This window comes from Oncorhynchus mykiss, chromosome 13 (genome assembly GCF_013265735.2).
Source record: "Oncorhynchus mykiss isolate Arlee chromosome 13, USDA_OmykA_1.1, whole genome shotgun sequence".
NCBI classification, from domain to species: Eukaryota; Metazoa; Chordata; class Actinopteri; order Salmoniformes; family Salmonidae; genus Oncorhynchus; species Oncorhynchus mykiss.
In genome coordinates this window covers 45,305,356-45,328,448 of record NC_048577.1, presented here as the reverse complement: position 1 = coordinate 45,328,448, position 23,093 = coordinate 45,305,356, and the positions used below count along the sequence as shown (strand labels likewise).

Below are 23,093 nucleotides of genomic sequence, written 5' to 3'. Positions count from 1 at the left end.
CTTATCATGAGATCCTCTACCTCAGGGGAGCAATAGTTCGAGACTTCCTTAGATATCGTGCACCAACTGTTGATTACAAAAATACATAGACCGCTGCCCCTTGTCTTATCAGACGCTGCTGTTCTGTCCTGCCGGTACATCGTATGACCAGCCAGCTGTATGTTGATTTTGTCATTGTTCAGCCACGACTCCGTGAAGCATAAGATGTTAGTTTTTTATGTCCCGTTGGTAGTTTAATCTTCCGCATAACTTGTCGATTTTATTGTCCAACGATAGCACATTTTCTTGCAGAATGGAGGGAAGTGGGGGTTTATTCCATTGCCTACGAATTCTTAGAAGGCAGCCTGACCTTCGGCCCCTTTTTCTCCGCCGCCTCTTCACGCAGATCACAGGGATCGGGGCCAGTTCCAGAGGAAGCAGTATATCCTTTGCGTCGGACTCATCAGAGTCATGAAAGGAAAACAATTATTCTGCTTGTCCGTGGTGAGTAATCGCAGTCCGGATGTCTGGAAGTTATTTTTGGTCATAAGTGACTGTAGTGTTATGTAAAAAATAGTTTTTATAAACAAACAAACAAAAAAACACAATCGGCTGGGGGCACGTAAAGCGTCTATCTTCTTCTCCGGCACCATCTTGACCAGGTATAAATCGGCAACCTATTGGGCAGTGTTTTCCAAACTCGGTCCTCCGGACCCCAAAGGGTGCACAGCTGATTCAAAAGATAAAATCTTGATGATTACTTGAATCAGCTGTGTAGTGCTAGGGTCAAAACTAAAACGTCCACCACTTGGGGTCTCGAAGACCAAGTTTGAGGAACTCTGATGTATTGTCTGACAGTGATTTTTCTTTAGTAGTTGTAAAAAGGCATTTACAGTACATTCGCAAAGTATTCAGACCCCTTGACTTTCCCCACTTGTTATATTACAGCCTTATTCTGAAACAGATTTAAAAAATGAATCCTTCATTAATCTACACACAAAAAACATACCTTTACATATTGTTGAAGTTTACATACACCTTAGCCAAATACATTTAAACTCAAATACATTTTCACAATTCCTGACATTTAATCGTAGTAAAAATTCATTTTTTAGGTCAGTTAGGATCACCACTTTATTTTAAGAATGAAATGTCAGAATAATAGTGGAGAAAGGATTTATTTCAGCTTTTATTTCTTTAATCACATTCCCAGTGGGTCAGAAGTTTACATACACTCACTTAGTATTTGGTAGCATTGCCTTTAAATTGTTGAACTTGGGTCAAACGTTTCGGGTAGCCTTCCACAAGCTTCCCACAATAAGTTGGGTGAATTTTGGCCCATTCCTCCTAACAGAGCTTGTGTAACTGAGTCAGGTTTGTAGGCCTCCTTGCTCACACATGCTTTTTCAGTTCTGCCCACAAATTTTCTATAGGATTGAGGTCAGGGCTTTGTGATGGTCACTCCAATACCTTGACTTTGTTGTCCTTAACTTTGGAAGTATGCTTTGGGTCATTGTCCACTTGGAAGACCCATTTGCTACCAAGCTTTAACTTCCTGATGTCTTGAGATGTTGCTTCAATATATCCACGCAATTTTTCAACCTCATGATGCCATCTATTTTGTGAAGTGCACCAGTCCCTCCTGCACCAAAGCACCCCCACAACATGATGCTTCACGGTTGGGATAATGTTCTTCGGTTTGCAAGCCTCCCCTTTTTCCCTCCAAATATAACGATGGTCATTATGGCCAAACAGTTCTATTTTTGTTTCATCAGGCCAGAGGACATTTCTCCAAAAGGTACGATCTTTGTCCCAATGTGCAGTTGCAAACTGTAGTCTGGCTTTTTTTTATGGCGGTTTAAATCAGTGGCTTCTTCCTTGCTGAGCGACCTTTCTGGTTACTTCGATATAGGACTTGTTTTACTGTGGATATAGATACTTTTGTACCTGTTTCCTCCAGCATCTTCACAAGGTTCTTTGCTGCTGTTCTGGGATTGATTTGCACCTTTCGCACCAAGGTAAGTTCATCTCTAGGAGACAGAACGCGTCTCCTTCCTGAGCGGTATGAAGGCTGCGTGGTCCCATGGTGTTTATACTTGCGTACTATTGTTTGTACAGATGAACGTGGTACCTTCAGGAGTTTGGAAATTACTCCCAGGGATGAGCCAGACTTGTGGAGGTGTACAATTTACTTTCTGCAGTCTAGGCTGACTTTTTTTTTATAGATTTTCCCATGATGTCAATCAAAGAGCCACATAGTTTGAAGGTAGGCCTTGAAATACATCCACAGGTACACCTCCAATTGACTCAAATTGTGTCAGTTAGCCTATCGGAAGCTTCTAAAGCCATGACATAATTTTCTGGAATTTTCCAAGCTGTTTAAAGGCACAGTCAACTTAGTGTATGTAAACTTCGGACCCACTGGAATTGTGATACTGTGAATTATAAGTGAAATAATCTGTCTGTTAACAATAGTTGAAAAATTTACTGTCTAGCACTAAGTAGATTTCTCAACCGACTTGCCAAAACTATAGTTTGTTAACAATTGGAGAAGGTGGAAAGTTTAAAGTTCCTCAGCGTACACATCACAGACAAACTGAAATGGTCCACCCACACAGACAACGTGGTGAAGGCGCAGCAGCACCTCTTCAACCTCAGGAGGCTGAAGAAATTCGGCTTGTCACCAAAAACACTCAAACTTTTACAGATGCACAATCAAGAGCATCCTGTTGGGCTGTATCACCGCCTGGTACGGCAACTGCTCCGCCCACAACCGTAAGGCTCTCCAGAGGGTAGTGAGGTCTGCACAATGCATCACCGGGGGCAAACTACCTGCCCTCCAGGACACCTACACCACCTGATGAGCCACTGCCTGTTCACCCCGCTATCATCCAGAAGGCGAGGTCAGTACAGGGGCATCAAAGCTGGAACTGAAAAACAGCTTCTATCTCAATGGCATCAGACTGCTAAACAGTCATCACTAACATTGAGTGGCTGCTGCCAACATACTTACTCATCTCTAGCCACTTTAAACAATGTTACTTTATATAATGTGTACATACCCTACATTACTTATCTCATATGTATATACTGTACTATATACCTACTGCATCTTGCCTATGCCGTTCGGCCATCGCTCATCCATATATATGTACATATTCTTATTAATTCCTTTACACTTGTGTGTATAAATAAGGTAGTTGTGAAATTGTTAGATATTACTGCATGACCGGAACTAGATGCACAAGCATTTCGATACACTCGCATCATCTGCTAACCATGTGTATGTGACCAATACAATTTGATTTGACAAGAAATTTGTGAAGTGGATGAAAAACGAGTTTTAATGACTCCAAACTGAGTGTATGTAAACTTTTGACTTCACTGTAAGTATTCAGACCCTTTGCTATGATACTCGAAATTGAGTTCAGGTATATCCTCCTTCCATTTATCATCCTTGACGTTTCTACAACTTGATTGGATTCCACCTGTGGTAAATTCAATTGGTTGGGCATGATTTGGAAAGGTACACACCTATCTTTATTAGGTCCCACAGTTGACAGTGCATGTCAGAGCAAAAACCAAGCCATGAGGTCGAAAGTAATTGTCTGTAGCGCTCCGAGACAGGATTGTGTCAGGCATAGATCTGGGGAAGGATAACAAAAAAATGTCTACAGCATTGACGTTTCCCAAGAACACAGTGGCATCCATCATTCTTAATTGGAAGAAGTTTGGAAACACCAAGACTTCCTAGAGCTGGCGGCTTGCCAAACTGAGCAATCAGGGGAGAAGGGCCTTGGTTAGCTCCAGTGTTCCTTTATGGAGATGGGAGAACCTTCCAGAACGACAAGCATTTCCGCAGCACTCCACCAATCAGGTCTTTATGGTAGTGGCCAGACAAACCACTCCTCAGTAAAAGGCACCTGACAGCCTGCTTGGAGTTTGCCAAAAGGCACCTAAAGACTCTGACCATGAGAAACAAGATTCTCTGGTTTGATGAAACCAAGATTGAACTCTTTGGCCTGAATGCCAAACGTTACATCTGGAGGAAACCTGGCACCATCCCTACGGAGAAGCATGATGGGGATATTTTTCGACGGCAGGGACTGGGAGACTAGTCAGGATTTAAAGGAAAAATTAACGGAGCAGAGATCCTTGATGAAAACCTGCTCCAGAGCACTCCGGACCTCAGATTGGGGTGAAGTTTCACCTTCCAACGGCACAACGACCCCAAGCACACAGCCAAGACAACTCAGGACTGACTTCGGGACGAGTCTCTGTCTTTGAGTGGCCCAGCCGGAGCCTGGACTTGAACCCAATCGAACATCTCTCTGGAGAGACCAGAACATTAGCTGTGCCGTGCCGCTCCCCAACCAACCTGACAGAACTTGAGAGGCTCTGCAGAGGAGAATGGGAGAAACTCACCAAATACCGGTATGCCAAGCTTGTAGAATCATGCCCAAGAAGACTCAAGGCTGTAATCGCTGCCAAAGGTGCTTCAACAAAATACTGAGTAAAGGGTCTGAATACTTATGTAAATCTATTTCAGTTTTTTATTTTTAACACGTTTGCTAAAATGTCTACCTCATTATGTGGTATTCTTTTTGGATGTTTTCTAAACATTTTATTCGGCAATATTTCTTTGAGGTGGAAATTAGAGTTGAGATTTTGTCAGCATTTTTATTTTCATTCATTTTGGTGTAGAATATACACTGCTCAAAAAAAATAAAGGGAACACTTAAACAACACAATGTAACTCCAAGTCAATCACACTTCTGTGAAATCAAACTGTCCACTTAGGAAGCAACACTGATTGCACAACAGCATGTGAAATGTATTGTCAAATGGAATAGACAACAGGTGGAAATTATAGGCAATTAGCAAGACACCCCCAATAAAGGAGTGGTTCTGCAGGTGATAACCACAGACCACTTCTCAGTTCCTATGCTTCCTGCTGATGTTTTGGTCACTTTTGAATGCTGGTGGTGCTTTCACTGTAGTGGTAGCATGAGACGGAGTCTACAACCCCCACAAGTGGCTCAGGTAGTGCAGCTCATCCAGGATGGCACATCAATGCGAGCTGTGGCAAGAACGTTTGCTGTGTCTGTCAGCGTAGTGTCCAGAGCATGGAGGCGCTACCAGGAGACAGGCCAGTACATCAGGAGATGTGGAGGAGGCCGTAGGAGGGCAACAACCCAGCAGCAGGACCGCTACCTCTGCCTTTGTGCAAGGATGAGCAGGAGGAGCACTGCCAGAGCCCTGCAAAATGACCTCCAGCAGGCCACAAATGTGCATGTGTCTGCTCAAACGGTCAGAAACAGACTCCATGAGGGTGGTATGAGTGCCCGACGTCCACAGGTTGGGGTTGTGCTTACAGCCCAACACCGTGCAGGACGTTTGGCATTTGCCAGAGAACACCAAGATTGGCAAATTCGCCACTGGCGCCCTGTGCTCTTCACAGATGAAGGCAGGTTCACACTGAGCACATGTGACAGTCTGGAGACGCCGTGGAGAACGTTCTGCTGCCTGCAACATCCTCCAGCATGACCGGTTTGGCGGTGGGTCAGTCATGGTGTGGGGTGGCATTTCTTTGGGGGGCCGCACAGCCCTCCATGTGCTCGCCAGAGGTAGCCTGACTGCCATTAGGTACCGAGGTGAGATCCTCAGACCCCTTGTGAGACCATATGCTGGTGCGGTTGGCCCTGGCTTCCTCCTAATGAAAGACAATGCTAGACCTCGTGGCTGGAGTGTGTCAGCAGTTCCTGCAAGAGGAAGGGATTGATGCTATGGCCCGCCTGTTCCCCAGACCTGAATCCAATTGAGCACATCTGGGACATCATGTCTCGCTCCATCCACCAACGTCACGTTGCACCACAGACTGTCCAGGAGTTGGCGGATGCTTTAATCCAGGTCTGGGAGGAGATCCCGCAGGAGACCATCCGCCACCTCATCGGGAGCATGCCCAGGCGTTGTAGGGAGGTCATACAGGCACGTGGAGGCCACACACACTACTGAGCCTCATTTTGACTTGTTTTAAGGACATTACATCAAAGTTGGATCAGCCTGTAGTGTGGTTTTCCACTTTAATTTTGAGTGTGACTCCAAATCCAGACCTCCATGGGTTGATAAATTTGATTTCCATTGATAATTTTTGTGTGATTTTGTTGTCAGCACATTCAACTATGTAAAGAAAAAAGTATTTAATAAGGATATTTCATTCATTCAGATCTAGGATGTGTTATTTTAGTGTTCCCTTTATTTTTTTGAGCAGTGTACTTTTAAAGTCACAGTAACTGAGCTTCTCAGTCCTTATACATAGAAATTCCCCCGAGGAAAATCCCGGGACCCTAAGGGTACTGGAGTTGGTCAATCTTGCAGTTTAATACTTTTATTCAAAATACAATTGTCACATTTTATTGGCCACATACACATATTTAGCAGATGTTATTGCGGGTGTAGCAAAATGCTTGTGTTCCTAGCTCCAACAGTGCAGGAGTATCTAACAATTCACAAATCTAAAAGTAAAAGAATGGAATATATACATTTTGGGATGAGCAATATCAGAGTGGCATTGACTAAAATACAGTGGAATAGAATACAGTATATACATATGAGATGAGTAAAGCAGTATGTAAACATTATTAAAGTGACTAGTGTTCCATTATTAAAGTGACCGATGATTCCATGACTATGTATATAGGGCAGTGGGGTTGAGTAACTGGGTGGTTGCCAGCTAGTGATGGCTAATTAACAATCTGATGAGCTTGCGATATAAGCTCTTTTTTAGTCTCTTGGCTCAAGCTTTGATGCAACTGCATTAACCTCACCTTCTCGATGTTAGCGGGGTGAACAGGCCGTGGCTCAGGTGGTTTGATCTTTTTGGCCGTCCTGTGACATCGGGTGCTGTAGATGTCCTGGAGGGTAGGCAGTGTACCCCCGGTGATGCGTTGTGCAGACTGCACCACCCTCTGGAGAGCCCTGCAGTTGCGGGCCGTGCAGTTGCTGTACCAGGTGGTGATACAGCCCGACAGGATGCTCTCAATTGTGCATCTGTAAGAGTTTGAGTGTCTTAGGGGCCCAGACAAATTTCTTCAGCCTCCAACAGTGATGCTGTTGTACCTTCAACACACTGTCTTTGTGGGTGGATCATTTCAGATTGTCAGTGATGTGCATGCTGAGGAACTTGATGATTGAGTTGGAGGCGTGCATGACCACTCTGTCATAGGTAAACAGGGAGTACATGAGGGAGCTGAGCATGCACCCTTGTGGGGACCCAGTGTTGAGGATCAGTGAAATGGAGATGTTTCCTACCTTCACCAGGGGAGGCCTGTCAGGATGTCCAGGACCCAATTTCACAGGGCGTGGTTCAGACCCAGGGCCCCGAGCTTAATGATGAGCTTGGAGGGTACTATGGTGTTGAAAGCTGAGCTATAGTCAATGAACAGCATTTTTACATAGGTATTCCTCTTGTCCAGATGGGAAAGTGCAGTGCGATGGCGATTGCATCTTCTGTGGATCTATTTGGGCGGTAAGCCAATTGAAGTGGGTCAAGGGTGTCATGAAGGTAGAGGTGATATGATCCTTAACTAGCCTCTCAAAGCACTTCATGATGACAGAAATGAGTGCTATGGGGTGATAGTAATTTAGCTCAGTTACCTTTGCTTTCTTGGGTACAGGAACAATGGTGGACATCTTGAAGTAAGAGAGATTGAATATGTACGTAAACACTCCAGCCAGCTGGTTTGCTCATGTTCTGAGGACGCGGCTAGGGATGCCGTCTGGTCCGGCAGCCTTTCGAGGGTTAATGCTTAACTGTCTTACTCACGTCGGCCACGGAGAACGAGAGCCCACAGTCCTCGGGAGCGGTCCGCGTCAGTGGCACTGTGTTATCCTCAAAGCGGGCGAAGAAGGTGTTCAGCTTGTCTGGGAGCCAGATGTTGGTGACGTGGCTGGTTTTCCAATTGTAATTGTCTGTAGACACTGCTACATACGTATTGTCTGAGCTGTTGAATTGCGACTCCACTTTCTCTGTACTGACGTTTTTCCTGCTTGATTGTCTTGTGGAGGGAATAGCTACACTGTTTGTATTCAATCATATTCCCAGTCACCTTTCCATGGTTAATTGCGGTTTGCGCTTTCAGTTTTGCGCAAATGCTGCCATCTATCCATAGTTTGAGTAGGGTCGGTTTTAAGTCACCATGGGAACATCATCCCTTATACACTTCCTGATGAACTCCGTCACCGTGTCTTTGTATACGTTAATGTTATTCTCAGAGGCTACACGGAACACAGCCCAGTCCGCATGATCAAAACAATCTTGAAGCATGGATTCCTATTGGTCAGACCAGCATTGAATAGACCTTAGCACTGGTACTTCCTGTTTGAGTTTCTGCCTATAGTAAGGGAGGAGCAAAATGGAGTCGTGATCTGATTTTGCAGAAGGGAGGGCGTTGCAGACATCTTGAAAGGGGGTGTAGCAGTGGTCTAGTGTTTTTCGAGAGCGAGTACTACAGTCAATTTGTTGATAGAACTTAAGTGGTGATTTCCTCATTTGCTTTGTTAAAATCCCCAGCTAAAATAAATGCGGCCTCAGGGTATGTGGTTGCCAGTTTGCATATAGTCCAGTGTAGTTCCTTTAGGGCCGTATCGGCTTGAGGCGGAATACACACGGCTGTGACTATAACCAAAGATAATCCTCTTGGGGGGTAATACGGTCGGCAATTGATTGAAGTGTTCTAGTCGGGTGAACAAAAATATTAGAGTTTCTGTATGTTATCACAATCACACAAGGAGTAGTTAATCATGAAACCTAAACTACTGCCTTTCTTCTTCCCGGAGAGTTCTTTATTCTTGTCTGCGGGGTGAACTGAGAACCCAGCTAGCTGTGTGAATGGGGACAGTATATCCTGAGAGAGCCATGATTCAGTGAACCAGAGTATGTTACAGTCCCTGATATCTCACTGAAAGGAGATCCTCGCCCTGAGCTCGTCTACTTTATTGTCCAGAGACTGAACATTAGCGGACTAGACGTACACTTGGGTCGGACTAGACGTACACTTGGAGCAGTCTCTGGGATAAGTTCAATTGCCCTGGGGGGTAAGAACAAAGGCTCCAATTTGGGAAGTCGTAATGCTGGTGGGTTAGCGCCGCTCTGATATCCAAAAGTTATTTCTGGCTGTATGTAATAACACAAACATTCTGGGATAATGTAAGAAATAACACACAAACAAAATACTGCAAAGTTGCTTAGGAGCTAGAAGCTGAGCTGCCATGTCTGTCGGCCCCATCATACTCTTATCATTAACAAAATGATCCTCTTTCCTAAAACCTTGATGGTCATGACTTTTTACATTAAAGGGGAGGTTAACTTGGCCCTAGACAATTGTTCTGGTATGTTTTTTATGCTTTAACCCCTTTGACAATAAAACATATATTTTGTTATATTGTTTTTATAGGTACAGGGTCCAGGAATAGGAATCCTGTCCATCTCGAAGAGTGGGGATCTGGCTCTGTCCATGGCCTCTTTTCTCTCTGGCATCTCAGCCACAGCCTGGATCAACGGCAGCAACGCTAATACGGTGGTGCCACTGCACTACAAAGACCTCATCATCCCTTCCATCACGCCTATTGTTGAGAACGTCACCTTCTCCCCGTCCGGCATCCTTGACATCCGAGACGCCTTACCGGACCCAGAGACTGAGGTGAACCGCGGTTCCGTGATCCCAATAGAGCGTTCCAGTTCTAGGTTCCTCTTCGCCGCCTCTGAGGACGACAGGAACTGGAACAGCTGTCTCTTCGCCCAACAGGCCGCCGCCCGGCTGAGGCATCATGGGAAAGAGAACTTTGAGGTAAGGAAATAAACCTGAACTCAAACATTTTGATAGCAAAAAGTTTAATCAAGTACTACTAGATAAACATGTTTCAGCCTAAACTGCCTTTACTCAATTGCAGGGGTTGAAACTGAAATTATTCTTCCAATAGTTTCGTTCTGAACAGAACCTCTATTTATTTTGTTCCGTTCCATTGTTCCGACCAGAATAATAAAGTTAGTTTACTGAATTATATACTAGCTAGATAATATGGAGGAACTTTGAGCGTCAGAGTTGTCTCAATGACGTGATAACTATAGTATTCTTAACTAGCCTAAACTAGCTGGCAGGCAGACACTGAAAGGCAGTGAAAGGCACCCTTTTGATTTGAACAAAACCTTCCATACATACAATGCCTTCAGAAAGTATTTATACTCCTTGTCTTATTCCACATTAAATGTATTTTCCCCCCCACCCATTTACAATTGGGGTAGAATTATTATTATATTATATATTAATTATATTTTATAGATTGAACTTGAATATGACAACTTTCAGGATGAATCAAAACTATTTTTTTAGTAATCAATATATTTAGTGCGTAAAGACTCTCCAAACAAGTTTGGATTTTTATTCATACAAACTTTCCTAACACTGAAATGTGCCTTTAAATAATCTACAAAATCAGTATTTTTTAAATCTACCAGTTGGTGCCGAAATGGAGACAAATATACAAACAGTGCATTTGGAAAGTATTCAGACCCCATGACCTTTTCCACATTTTGTTACATTACAGCCTTATTCTAAAATGGATTCAATGTTTTCCCCTTCATCAATCTACACACTACCCCATAATGACAAAGTAAAAAACGTTTTATTTTTGCAAATGTATTTTTAAATAATGATTACATTTACATAAGTATTTAAACCTATTACTCAGTACCTATTACTCACCTTTTGGCAGCGATTACAGCCTCAAGTCTTCTTGGGTATGAGGTTACAAGCTTGGCACACCTGTATTTGGGGAGTTTCTCCCATTCTTCTCTGCAGATCCTCTCAAGCTCTGCCAGGTTGGATGGGGAGTGTCACTGCATAGCTATTTTCAGGTCTCTCCAGAGATGTTCGATCGTGTTCAAGTCCGGGCTCTGGCTGTGCCACTCAAAGACTTGTCCCGAAGCCACTCTTGCGTTTTCTTGGCTGTGTGCTTAGGGTCGTTGTCTTGTTGGAAGGTGAACCTTTGCCCCAGTCTGAGGTCCTGAGCACTCTGAAGCAGCTTTTCATCAAGGATCTCTCTGTACTTTGCTCCATTCATCTTTCCCTCGATCCCGACTAGTCTCCCAGTCCCTGCCGTTGAAAAACATCCCCACAGCATGATGCTGCCACCACCATGCTTCACCGTTGGGATGGCGTAAAGCTGCAGAATGCTGTGGTAGCCATGCTGGTTAAGTGTGCCTTGAATTCTAAATAAATCACTGACAGTGCCACCAGCAAAGCACTTTCCCACCACCTCCATGTTTTATGGTGGGAACTACACATGCTGAGATCATCCGTTCACCTACTCTGTGTTCCACAAAGACACGGCGGTTGGAACCAAAAATCTCCAATTTGGACTCATCAGACCAAAGGACAGATTTTCACTGGTCTAATGTTCATTGCTCGTGTTTCTTGGTCCAAGCAAGTCTCCTCTTATTGGAGTCCTTTGGTAGTGTTTTCTTTGCAGCAATTCGACCATGAAGGCCTGATTCACGCAGTCACCTCTGAACAGTTGATGTTGATGTCCGTTACTTGAACTCAGAAGCATTTATTTGGGCTGCAATTTCTGAGGCTGGTAACTCCTAATGAACTTATCCTCTGCAGCAGAAGTAACTCTGGGTCTTCCTTTCCTGTGGCGGTCCTCATGAGAGCCAGTTTCCTCATAGTGCTTGATGCTTTTTGTGACTGCCCTTGAAGAAACGTTCAAAGTTCTTAATTCTCCGCATTGACTGACCTTCATATCTTAAAGTAGTGATGGACTGTCATTTATCTTTGCTTATTTGAGCTGTTCTTGCCATAATATGGACTTGGTCTTTTACCAAATAAGGCCCTCTTCTGTATACCACATTTACCTTGTCACAACACAACTGATTGGCTGAAACGCATTAAGAAGGATAGAAATTCCACAAATTAACTTTTAACAAGGCACACCTGTTAATTGAAATGCATTCCAGGTGACTACCTCATGAAGCTGGTTGAGAGTGTCTGGAGTGTGCAAAGCTGTCAAGGCAAAGGGTAGCTACTTTGAAGATTCTTAAATATAAAATATATTTAGATTTATTTCACACTTTTGGTTACTACATGATCCCATATGTGTTATTTCATAGTATTATTATCTTCACTATTCTACAATGTAGAAAATAGTAAAAATAAAGAAACCCTTGAATGAGTAGGTGTCCTGTGGTGGAATTATTGTAATCAAAAAGAGACTTTTAGATTTATTCAAACAATCAAACTTTATTATTTAATTACTGCAGTAATGGAGCTGGTCGGTAATCACCCCTGGAGGTGATCACTAGGAACTCAACTAGCTGGTTTGAGCCACAGCATTTTATAGCAAAGCCCATCCTCCTTTAGTCTACATGACAAAGAACAGTATGAAAGACACTTATAATTCACAAATGACTATCTGCTGTAAAAACTGTCCTCATTGTGTAGAGACCAGGGTCTGGCCCCCCAACTCCATACTGGAGCCATCTCCCCCTGGTACCCCAGTACAGAAACATTAACTCATGCTCTGGAATGCGGTATCACCCAAAGACATCGTACATCTCCTGTCAATGTTAAATCTCCCAGAGGCCCACTTTCAGTTCACACAGACACAATACAGTTATAAGAACCCTCTATTCTGTTGCATAAACAACCATTTGCTGCAGGTACAGCATTATAACAATCTTGCATTTTGCTCTCACAGTCCAAACTTCTGACTGGTACTGTACTATATACATATATACAGACACAGTATATTTTTACAATAGTTATCTTTTGTTTGTTTTTCGACCCATCCTTCAGCTACCCTCAACCCATCCCATTGATCTTTGTAGGGCTTCCAGTTGTTTCTATTTGCCATATTATTTTTAAACTGTGCTGTTTCAGAAACAGCTCGTTGTTGTGTACGTCTTTTCTTAAATGCTTTTGACTGCACCTTGACTTGGCGTTGGTTGATGTTCTGTCCTCTTGTCATTTCACCACCAGGTGGTGATGTACCCCAGGGCGGGGCATTTTCTGGAAGTACCCTACATGCCCCACTGCCCGTCTGGCTTCCATCCCGCGGTTGGTCAAGTGGTGGTGTTTGGGGGAGAGGCTAAAGCCCACCATCAGGCTCAGCTGGACCTGTGGAGGAGGGTCCAGGATTTCTTCAGGAAACACCTGAAGGGGAACAACACTGGCGAAAAAGCTACGTTAAATACTAGAGGGTAAGACGAGGGTTTCCGTTAGGAACATTTGGCACCGGACAACATAACCGGGAAGATTTTAATTTACCAGACATTTTAGAAATGTACTGGACATTCGTATGCATTCAGATTCGACTACAAAGAGAGGGGGAAAGAAACTGCCCACCTGGCGAGGCAGTGCCATCAATAAACATTGGATAGCCTATTGGCCAAATGAGCCACATTTGAATTGTCCTGAACAGCCTATAACAAAATACAAAAACACTTCAGTGTTTTAGATGTGTAGCATAAGCAAACATGTATGGCCTATTGTTTTATTGGGTTTTACTTTCCTAAAACAATTGTACACCTCACGGTTCAGCTGTCGGAGATTTGAGCACTAAATGCATCAGGGCATTGCGTGCATATGCCTATAGGCTTAGACGTCCACCGTATGATATGAATATAAAACATAAAATAAATGCCAGCGGCATGATGCGACACCTCCATGCATTTGTCAGATGGTTACAGCGTCTGCAAGATATAGGTGTACAGAAGGAGGCTTATTCATTCATTTTCAATCAGAATATTTTTTATAAAGATACTCTTATAAACAATATAATGATTAACTCTGGTAGGCCTAAAATTTTCTTCCTCACATGAACTTCAACTTTCAGAGTCGGTTGGAGCGTCGGTGCGCACTGCTTTCATTGTCCTGCAGCAGCCAGTTTAATAGGCCTAATAGCTGCACCAAACTTTAACAAAAGTTTCTAAACTTTATTAGGGAAATATCAAAAGTCAAGTCATTGTTTGTAGAGAAAATATGAGCAGATTATTATATTGCGGTAAACAAACCATTATACAGTTATATAGTTAGTTATACATATCATTTGGCAATTAAAAAAATAAATACAAAATTTAACAGAATTTTAACACACTTGTGAAGCAATTACCAGCAAACGCTAGTGCCTACCGTACCCAACGAATGACAGCAATAGGCTAATAATATGTATTTTACAACAGGCCCACTTTTGAACCTATTTTAAACGAAATACGAAGCACACAAAGATCGGACTTAAAATGAAAATGTCAACAGAATAATACAAAACACGTTTTACATATTTCAAGAGCTGGTTTAGATTAATAAATAGGGCTACACTAATTGCACAGGAGCCTGCATTTGGACGTGCCAACGTTCTTCTAATCTTTGTCTACTGCAATATTAAAACTTGGTCACACAGAGGACATTCCCCTTGTAAGATTTTCACTGTAGACATACTTTTTCCCCCTCTAACTTTCATTTGACTTAATAACCGAAGAAGGATAGAAAAAAATTGGTTAATCGCTCAGCACTATTGAGCAGGACCGGACTACCGCATTTGGGGCACAACATTTTGCCATGGTGCTGAGAGAAAAATGTGCGGTTTTAACGCTAATTTCTTTCAATTCTACACAAATTGCTATCATATGCTATGGCTGTTCGGTACTCTGTCCCTGCTAGTGACTAACAAAATCAATGGAGCCCTGTGTTATTCAGCCATGATTACTACAAGTTTACTTAGCTGGCAAGACTAACTAAGAAAAACTTTTAAAAAACTGGTTTTACAGATATCCTGGTTGGAGGATTCTGGATTTCCTGCTTATTCCCTCCTGATTCTGGGAATCTATTTTGGAAATTGATCCGTGGGCGTCAAAATTAATTACATATGTTTTTGTTACCGCTTCTCAAGAGGGACAAACAGTAATATTGCAGTTTTTTCTAGTTTATTTTAAAGGAGTATGCGAGGCACAAACATTCGCTTTGCTTTACAGAGTTCTGCTAGGAACAAACCAAACCTAGTATGCGGGAGTCTTAAAGGTTAGGGTTAGGTAAGGGTAGGAACGTCCCAAGGACCCCGGATGGCACTAACCCCCAAGCAATAATGATAGTTATTGCAGTAGGTGTAGGGTTGCACATTTTGGGGAATTTTCAGAGGTGGAAACATTCCGTGGGAATTAACGGAATATATGGGAATAACGAAAATAAATGCAAATTGATATTAATACCATTTTAAATGTAGATGTTTTTTTGCATTGGATTATATTTACCATATCATATGGAGACATAAACAAACCTTTTATCTTATCATAAGTAGACATAATTGCAAATGATTAAATCCTTCCAATAGAAATAAAAAAACAAAAACATTTTAGTTAGAAATTGAACTTTAATTAATTGAGTTGACTCTTCACATGGAATGATTTCACTGAACAACAAAATAAATGTTGAATTATCCCCAATGATCCATAGCATCTCCCAAAAATGTTTTCAACATACATCTGTAAAATGATAGTCTAAAAGCTAAAGCTTTGGTTGTCTTCCTCTCATGCCTCCATGTCTTCTCCCTCGACCTCCTCAGTGTCCACCACTTGAACATAAGACTCTGAGGGCTTTCCAACCATGTTGAGGATAGCTCGTTGTCAGGCTCAAATTTGTCCAGATGGCCACCAATTTTTCAATCCTTGCATTGGTCAGCCTGTTGCGTGCTTTGGTGTGTGTTCCCAAACAAGGACCAGTTGCGCTCTGAGACGGCTGATGTTGGTGGGATTTGGAGGATGATGGAGGCAACAGGGGAAAGTGCCTCAGATCCACAAAGTCCCTTCCACCAGGTGGCTGATGAGATATGTTGGCACGACTGCCATATTGCATCTCCATCCCAAATCCCTTGCTTGGATGTGTGCTTCGCCAGTCTGCCAAGAACCTTGCCCTCATCCAGGCCAAGGTGGCGAGATACGGTAGTGATGGCACCATAGGCCTTGTTGATCTCTGCACCAGACAGGATACTCTTGCCAGCATACTTGGGGTCCAACATGTATGCTGCGGCATGTGTGGGCTTCAGGCATAACTGCAGTTTCCTCTGCTTGGAGCAACAGTGAAGTGGGCAGAGCAGTATGGATTTGTTCTCTTACATCTGCAAGCAGCCTGAACATCAGACAGGATGGCATTGTCTCCCTCAATCCGTGCAATGGCTACTGCTATAGGTTTCATCCAGGAGGATCCTCTTGATCGGGCTGTCCATATCGGCAGATATGGACAGATATTCTCCCTCCAGGAGAATGTTAAACGTGATGACAACACCACCCCAATGGGTGTTGCATTACAGCTTCAATGTTGTGCTCTTATTCTTCTCACTTTCGTTTGTGTGGTAGATTCCTGCTATAACTTGATGACCTTTCACATGCCTAACTATTTCCTTGGCACTTTTGTAGAGTTTCTGTTGTTTTCAGTGCCATGATGTCCTTGAGGAGCAGATTCAATGCATGAGCAGCACAGCCAATGGGTGTGATGTGAGGTTAGGACTCCTCCACTTTAGACCAAGCAGCCTTCATGTTCCCAGCATTGTCTGTCACCAGTGGAAATACCTCCTGTGGTCCAAGGTCATTGACTGCCTTCAGCTCATCTGCAATGTAGAGACTGTTGTGTCTGTTGTCCTGTGTGTCTGTGCTCTTGTAGGATACTGGTTGAGGGGTGGAGATGATGTTAATTATTCCTTTCCCACGAACATTCGACCACCCATCAGAGATGATTGCAATACAGTCTGCTTTCTCTATGATTTGCTTGACCTTCATTTGAACTCTGTTGAACTGTGCATCCAGCAAATGAGTAGATAAAGCATGTCTGGTTGGAGGGGTGTATGCTGGGTGAAGAACATTCAGAAATCTCTTCCAATACACATTGCCTGTGAGCATCAGAGGTGAACCAGTTGCATACACAGCTCGAGCAAGACATTCATCAGTACATTGAGTCAAACTTCTGATTCCAGGAGGACCATGAGCTGTTGCTATCGATAAGGTGTCTGATTCATAAGTTTCACCTCGAATAGAAGTAGAGGTACTTTTGTCAGAGGTTGCTTGTTGTGAGTGCTGAGGGAACTTTATGCACTTGGCCAGATGATTCTGCATCTTTGTTGCATTCTTCAAATATGATTTGTCACAGTATTTGCAAATGTACAGAAGGCTGTTTAGAAGTGTGCAAGATCTTGAGAATCAGCTGTACATGTGATGGAAGTGTGCACTGCACCTGTAATGGAAGAAATCACTGAGCATGCAGAGGGTTGCAATTCCATTGAATTGGGGATAGGTTATCCAATATATGCCACAAGACCTAGAATTGCCTTATGTGTATCCCACAAAAAAGTTAACTGTTATAAGCTAACTTTTTTTGATGAATTTAAGCTAAATTCCCCAAATTCTCGGGCTTAACTTCCCATGGAAAATTCCCGACCCTTTGCAACCCTAGGTAGGTGTCATCTTAATTCACAAACACTAACGGGTACTGAGGAGAGAGAGATTCTGTTATTTGTGTGAAATATTTCTATTCTGGGATAGTTGTTCACTGAAATGCTATCATTAGTTGCTTATGCTACTACAGTGTAAATAAATGTCTTGTGCTTTCCGTTATAATGTTAGGTCAAATTCACAGGGTAAAGTAGAGGATTAGCCAATCAGTGGCTAAAGACCACCCACTTGCCTTGATTTAAATATCCCTTTTATTTTGAACAAGACCATGAAATGATGGAATGGACCATGTCATACAGCGCCATTAATCAAGTGATAAACGTTATAATGAAAAATAAATTGGGAAATACAATGTGTCATTATGAAATAAAATATGGTAACATTTATAGAAAAGTGACACTATGAAATAAGATTTCATAATAATCCATCCAACAGTTTCCAAAAGCACATGCTCATTATTTTTCAACCAGGATTATAGTATGCAGCGAGTCTTTGACAATGACAATTAAAAAGTTTGAATAATGAATAATAAAAACAAATTTGTGTCAATCTCTCCTCCTGTTTTTAACATTATAAGCAGATGTATCGTGCACACCAGAATTTATTGGCTGGTAAATAATTTGGGGGTATTTTGACCTAAGGCTTTGACTTTATCCTAATGAGTACTTCACAGTATGCAAATGGCCGCCGCTACCGTCTATCAAATAGTAACATGCAGTTAACCTATATTTGTGTGTGAGTAAGCAATAATCATCTCTGGGGTTGGCAGCTGTCTCCTTCCAGCTTTGGCCTCCTGTTGCAATTGTTACTTGAAGTTCGATTTAGACCACAAATAACACATGTCCCTTTTAAAACGCAGGTGCCTTTCTATTTTTTCTGTCATTGCAAAATTACACAATGTGCTCAGAAAGAGGGGGGGGGGGGGGGGGGGGGTTGTTCATCCTATGTGATTGTGCCTCAACTTTTCATGAAAAAACACATGCTCCAGTACTGTAGAGTGTAGACATACCTAGTCCTTTGATGTAAAGAAATTATGCTAGCAAAAAGTATATTCTATGTATACACAGAACACTCCCCCTCAGTTAAAAAGAAATGGCAAAGTGGTTCTTTAAAAGTGTTGCAGTTTGATTTACTGGTACTGTAAGGTCAGCTTTGATACTTGTAATATAGGTTTCTGTTAAACCAGCATTATGTACCCAATGTCATTAATACATTATGGACTGTATTCATGAAGAACTCTGATTATCAACCCCCAAGGGAAATAATCTCTGTGGAATACCTCAAATAACAAAAATAGATGATGTTAGTGTGCTACTCTATGGCTTGCTCTGGTAAAGCAGTGAAATACATTTAAAAAAAGCTAAACATGGAGAGAGACTTTTCCAATGTGGTTTTCTGTGAAGAAGTAAACATCATCCTAGATAAAGTGGGTGACAGAGACCATCTGGTTGCCTGAGTCATAGCTATGCCGTCTGCTTTAGGAACAAACAATCCCTTCGCAGAGAATACAATGCATTGTCATTGCATTACGCTACTATGACATCTGGCGCTAAAATATGACCCGTGGCAAGGAGATGGCGCTCACACACAACTCACTCACTGTGCGATCAATCATCCATTGTGTTTCAAAACTCATGGTAATAACTGTAAATAGATACTATGGTAGTCATTAACCCAATCAGAGTTGAATTCTCCCTCTACTTTAGTCTGTGGCACAAATGAGTCTGACCTCAGTAAATGCTCTTCTATATCCTACTGTTGTGGTGGGTGTACCTTTTCTTTCTGTGTCACTAGTGATGATCTGGTACTCCTCAGGGTAGTAGCAGACACTTCTAACCAGAGTATATCTGTTGTTTCTATTTGTTTCACTATTTCACTGTTTCACTGTTAGTATTTGATTATATTTGTTAAACTATCAGTCCTTTCTTCATATCAATAGCATTGTAACCAGATTTTGTTATGAATAAACATGAGCCAAGGCTTGTGGTTTTTGAAAGCGTTGTTTATCTGGTAGGCCCTAACACAGTGCAGTGGTTTCATGCCCACTAATTACCTTCTACGGCATAAAGGTATCGATAATAAAATAATTTGGTGGGTGCTTATTGTCCTATTTAATGCATGTACAAGTGTGTATTAATATGCATGTGTGAATTGGAAATGTGTATTTTCGCATATCCCAACCCTCCTTTAGACACCCTCGGAAAGTGGGGTCATGGCCAGGGTTTGCCATTATCAACGGCAACCATATTTGTACTTTGTAATGCTCATGGTTCTTTATCTCCATCATTGTTGTTTATCTTTATGTCCATGGTGCTTTATCTCCATCATTGTTGTTTATCTTTATCTCCATGGTGCTTTATCTTCTTCTCCCTCCCCTGCAGCCTCTTTCCAGGCTGAAAGAAAACAACACAAAAAGTCAATGACTGGGAGAAATACAAACATGAATGTGTGACAAAAAGTGTTGTTTTTCTTTCATCCGAGTTAAAAATGGCAACTGTTGTTGCCCAACTAAATCACCACCAGAGGAGTGAACAGAGGAATGTATTTACATTTCCAGACAGCAGACGCGGCTGATAATAGAAAGCCCCTGAGTTTCTGCTGCTAAGAAATGGAATGGGAAATCCACCACTGATGATGCTCCTTCCGCCAATCATGAATTCCACAGCGTTGCAGCCAGGTCATGTTGGGCACAGTGATATGTAGCACTTCTTTAGAGGTTTCCATATGCCATGTCTAGATGTCATTCTCAGAACGTGGCAAAGAGCTCAGATGAGCCACTGTTAGATATACAACATAGGTGGGTAAAGCACATATAAGGTAAAGCACTTATCAGTCCATAATGAATCGATCTAGCTATTGACCATGACTATGATAAACTTTGGAGGATGTAGTATCTTGCGTAGATTGTTGGCACCTGACCTCACAAGTACGTTTTAGAATTGAATTGTAAGTTAGAATAACATTACCGGAATGCACCTGGCGTATATTACCGGAGGCTTTTCAGAGCACGGTTATATGGCATACATTTGAAAGGATAGCATAAAGCAAACCCTGTATTGAGTCGATACTGCCATCTATTGGGAAACATAATACTTAACAGAAATATACCAGGTTACTAAATTATTGTATAGCCCCCTCTACTGGTGTCAATTGGCTTCAAAATGAACAGCCAGTCAAGCAGAAACAGTTTCCTATTTGCATTCAGTAGGGGACTGACCCTGCACACATGGAATGTGATGCCGTGATCTTTTAGCCTGTTGTGGCATTTGCCAAAGAAGGTCCACATTGTTCACAGCACTGTGTTCACACCACTGGCTGGTGGTGATCATGTGATGAACTCCTCTTTGAAGTCAGTATAGTTGAAACAGTAGATCTGTGTTGTCTCTGTGCCCACAGAGAACTGGTGACCATCACAACGGGGCGCTATGGATGTCACACCTCCTGCTGAAACTTCCTGCCAAAGAGTGTAGAAACCAAAGAATACACATACAGGTAGTATTCATTGAGTAGTACAGTGGTGTATTAGATGCTTTTAGAAGATGCACACAGGATTACTGAAGTGAGAGAACTATAAAAGTGAATAAAGACCTCCATTCCAGACACTTGACTCACTTGATGTGTTTGAAGTTGGATGAGGCTCCTGAACAGAGGGAACGTGCCATCTCCTGAGCCGACAATATGTTGCCTGTCTTCATCACAGATTGTGTTCACCCCATGTAGACAACAAGGGGAAATGCATGCTGAGTTCTGAGGTTTGTACTGCAGTCTAACTAAGCCAGATATTAAACTCCTCCAACTGTGTTCCTTTTTTGAAGCCACCTTGCTGAACTTCTGTTTCACTGGGCCACGGCCCATTAAGAAGCTTGGTCTTGAAACTGACTTTCAGGATATCTCCACTTGTGCCACAGTAGAAATAGCTGCCTTCCTCGGGGATCTCTACCAAGAAGTAACACGTTATTAGGGCTGCAAGACTTCCTGCAGTATGCTGAGGAAATGACGCTCTCACAAAGAGTCATACTATTCACGTGTTTAAATGTATCAGGGCTCTACAGTGCGACTTAATTTCTTTGTGTGTGCCTACATTTTTCAACTTCGGTGCACACGTACTCCTTGTATGAAAGGTCAGCATAGAGCCCTGTGTATAGCCATGTGTTCTAATGTTATAATTACCCAAATGCATTTCACAATTGTTTTCAGCTGCCCTGTCTGACATTGTGTGTGTGTGTGTGTAATCTTGTGGGGAAGATCAAGTTCCTAAATGCGGAGAGTGTCGCTACGAGAAGATCCAGATCCTTATAGGCCCATAGCTGTGACATTTCATTAGAAGGTGTGCCAAGCCAAAATTATACAAAAATAGCTCTGTTTAGATATACATACTGTTCTGCCTATACGAAGATGCTGTCACTTGTGTTGGAGTATTGCAGAGTAAGGCAGTGACCACCACTGTGGGCTGAGGCCGGGCTTCCACAAATGGCTTCTCTGTTTTCTATTTTACACCCCACTATCTGGAAATTAAAGACACACACAGTTATTCAGTTAAAATGTATGAATAAACCTATTAGTAACTATTATATTATAACAGAGGATCTGAGTCAAATGTCAGTATTTTTCACAAAGTTTGACAAAATCTGCCATCATCGTGACTCCCAAGAGTCACCAGGTACTTGACATTGAGGGGAGAAGGCCAACCTTCCACTTAGGCTTTGTGGAGCTGCAGGTGAGCAGCTCCTCTCTTGGCAAAGTCCCATATTATAACATCTTGTTCAAAGAATGATGAAGACCAGCTAATTATCTTTTATCACAGTTTCTGCCCATCCATTTTTCTTTCATCTTTGCATTAGTCCATTACCTTGAAGCCCATGAAAGTGACCTGACCATGAGGCAACATACTTTCCACCTTGGGACACAGTGACACAGGAGACGTTGTTGGTGTGGCCATGCATTAACTCCTGTTTCTTTTGAAGATGATATTGCAGCCCAGTGGATAGATAAGGTGCTCTCTGTTAGAGTTGACTTTTACACCAAAGATTACATGACCTGGTAAACAAAAGACACGCAGCGTATTTTGGGGAATGTGTTTGACTGAGAATTATTGCATCAACTGAAAATGGTTTTGATGGCTAGCTGCTGACTCGTTTTATGTTGGCATTTGGGCATGTCGTTTTGGGAAAACTTCTTTTTTTTTAGACGAGATCTTCCCATTCTAAATCAACTAATATGGTAGCTTTATGACTTTAAATATTTTTTTACCATTATTTTAACTTTGTGCAACCAGTAGGAGTAGTAACACCAATGATGGTATGAGCATTGAGACATTTGAGGTAAATTAGGATTTTCTGAAATGGAGGCCACAAATGCTGAAATCTAAGGTCGTTCATTATTTTAAAATAATGTATCATTTTGAGGTCAGTTAAATTTCAGGCCAGTCAAGTTCTTCCACACCTATCTCAACAAAACATTTCTACATGAACCTCGCTTTGTGCGCAGGGGCATTGTCATGCTGAAACAGGAAAGGGCCTTCCCAAAACTGTTGCCACAGAGTTGGAAGCATAGAATTGTCTAGAATGTATGCTGTAGTGTTAAGATTTCCCTTCACTGGATCTAAGGGGCCTAGCCCAAA

The 23,093-nt window shown here is 42.3% G+C and overlaps 1 protein-coding gene across 2 annotated transcripts in view; it reads left to right on the top strand.

The window, feature by feature from the left end:
- LOC110486542 (acyl-coenzyme A thioesterase 1) overlaps nt 1–23,093 on the top strand; it is a 32,300-nt gene that overhangs the window by 4,584 nt on the left and 4,623 nt on the right. Inside the window, exons 3-5 of one of the 2 annotated variants that reach the window (XM_021558231.2) lie at nt 9,435–9,827; nt 13,017–13,237; nt 20,870–21,379. In XM_021558231.2, coding sequence (XP_021413906.2) covers nt 9,435–9,827; nt 13,017–13,237; nt 20,870–20,921 — 666 coding nt within the window. In that variant the 3' untranslated portion in view covers nt 20,922–21,379. Of the gene's footprint in view, nt 1–9,434; nt 9,828–13,016; nt 13,238–20,869; nt 21,380–23,093 lie in introns of those variants that run through there. The other variant, XM_021558230.2, reaches the window with a different exon arrangement.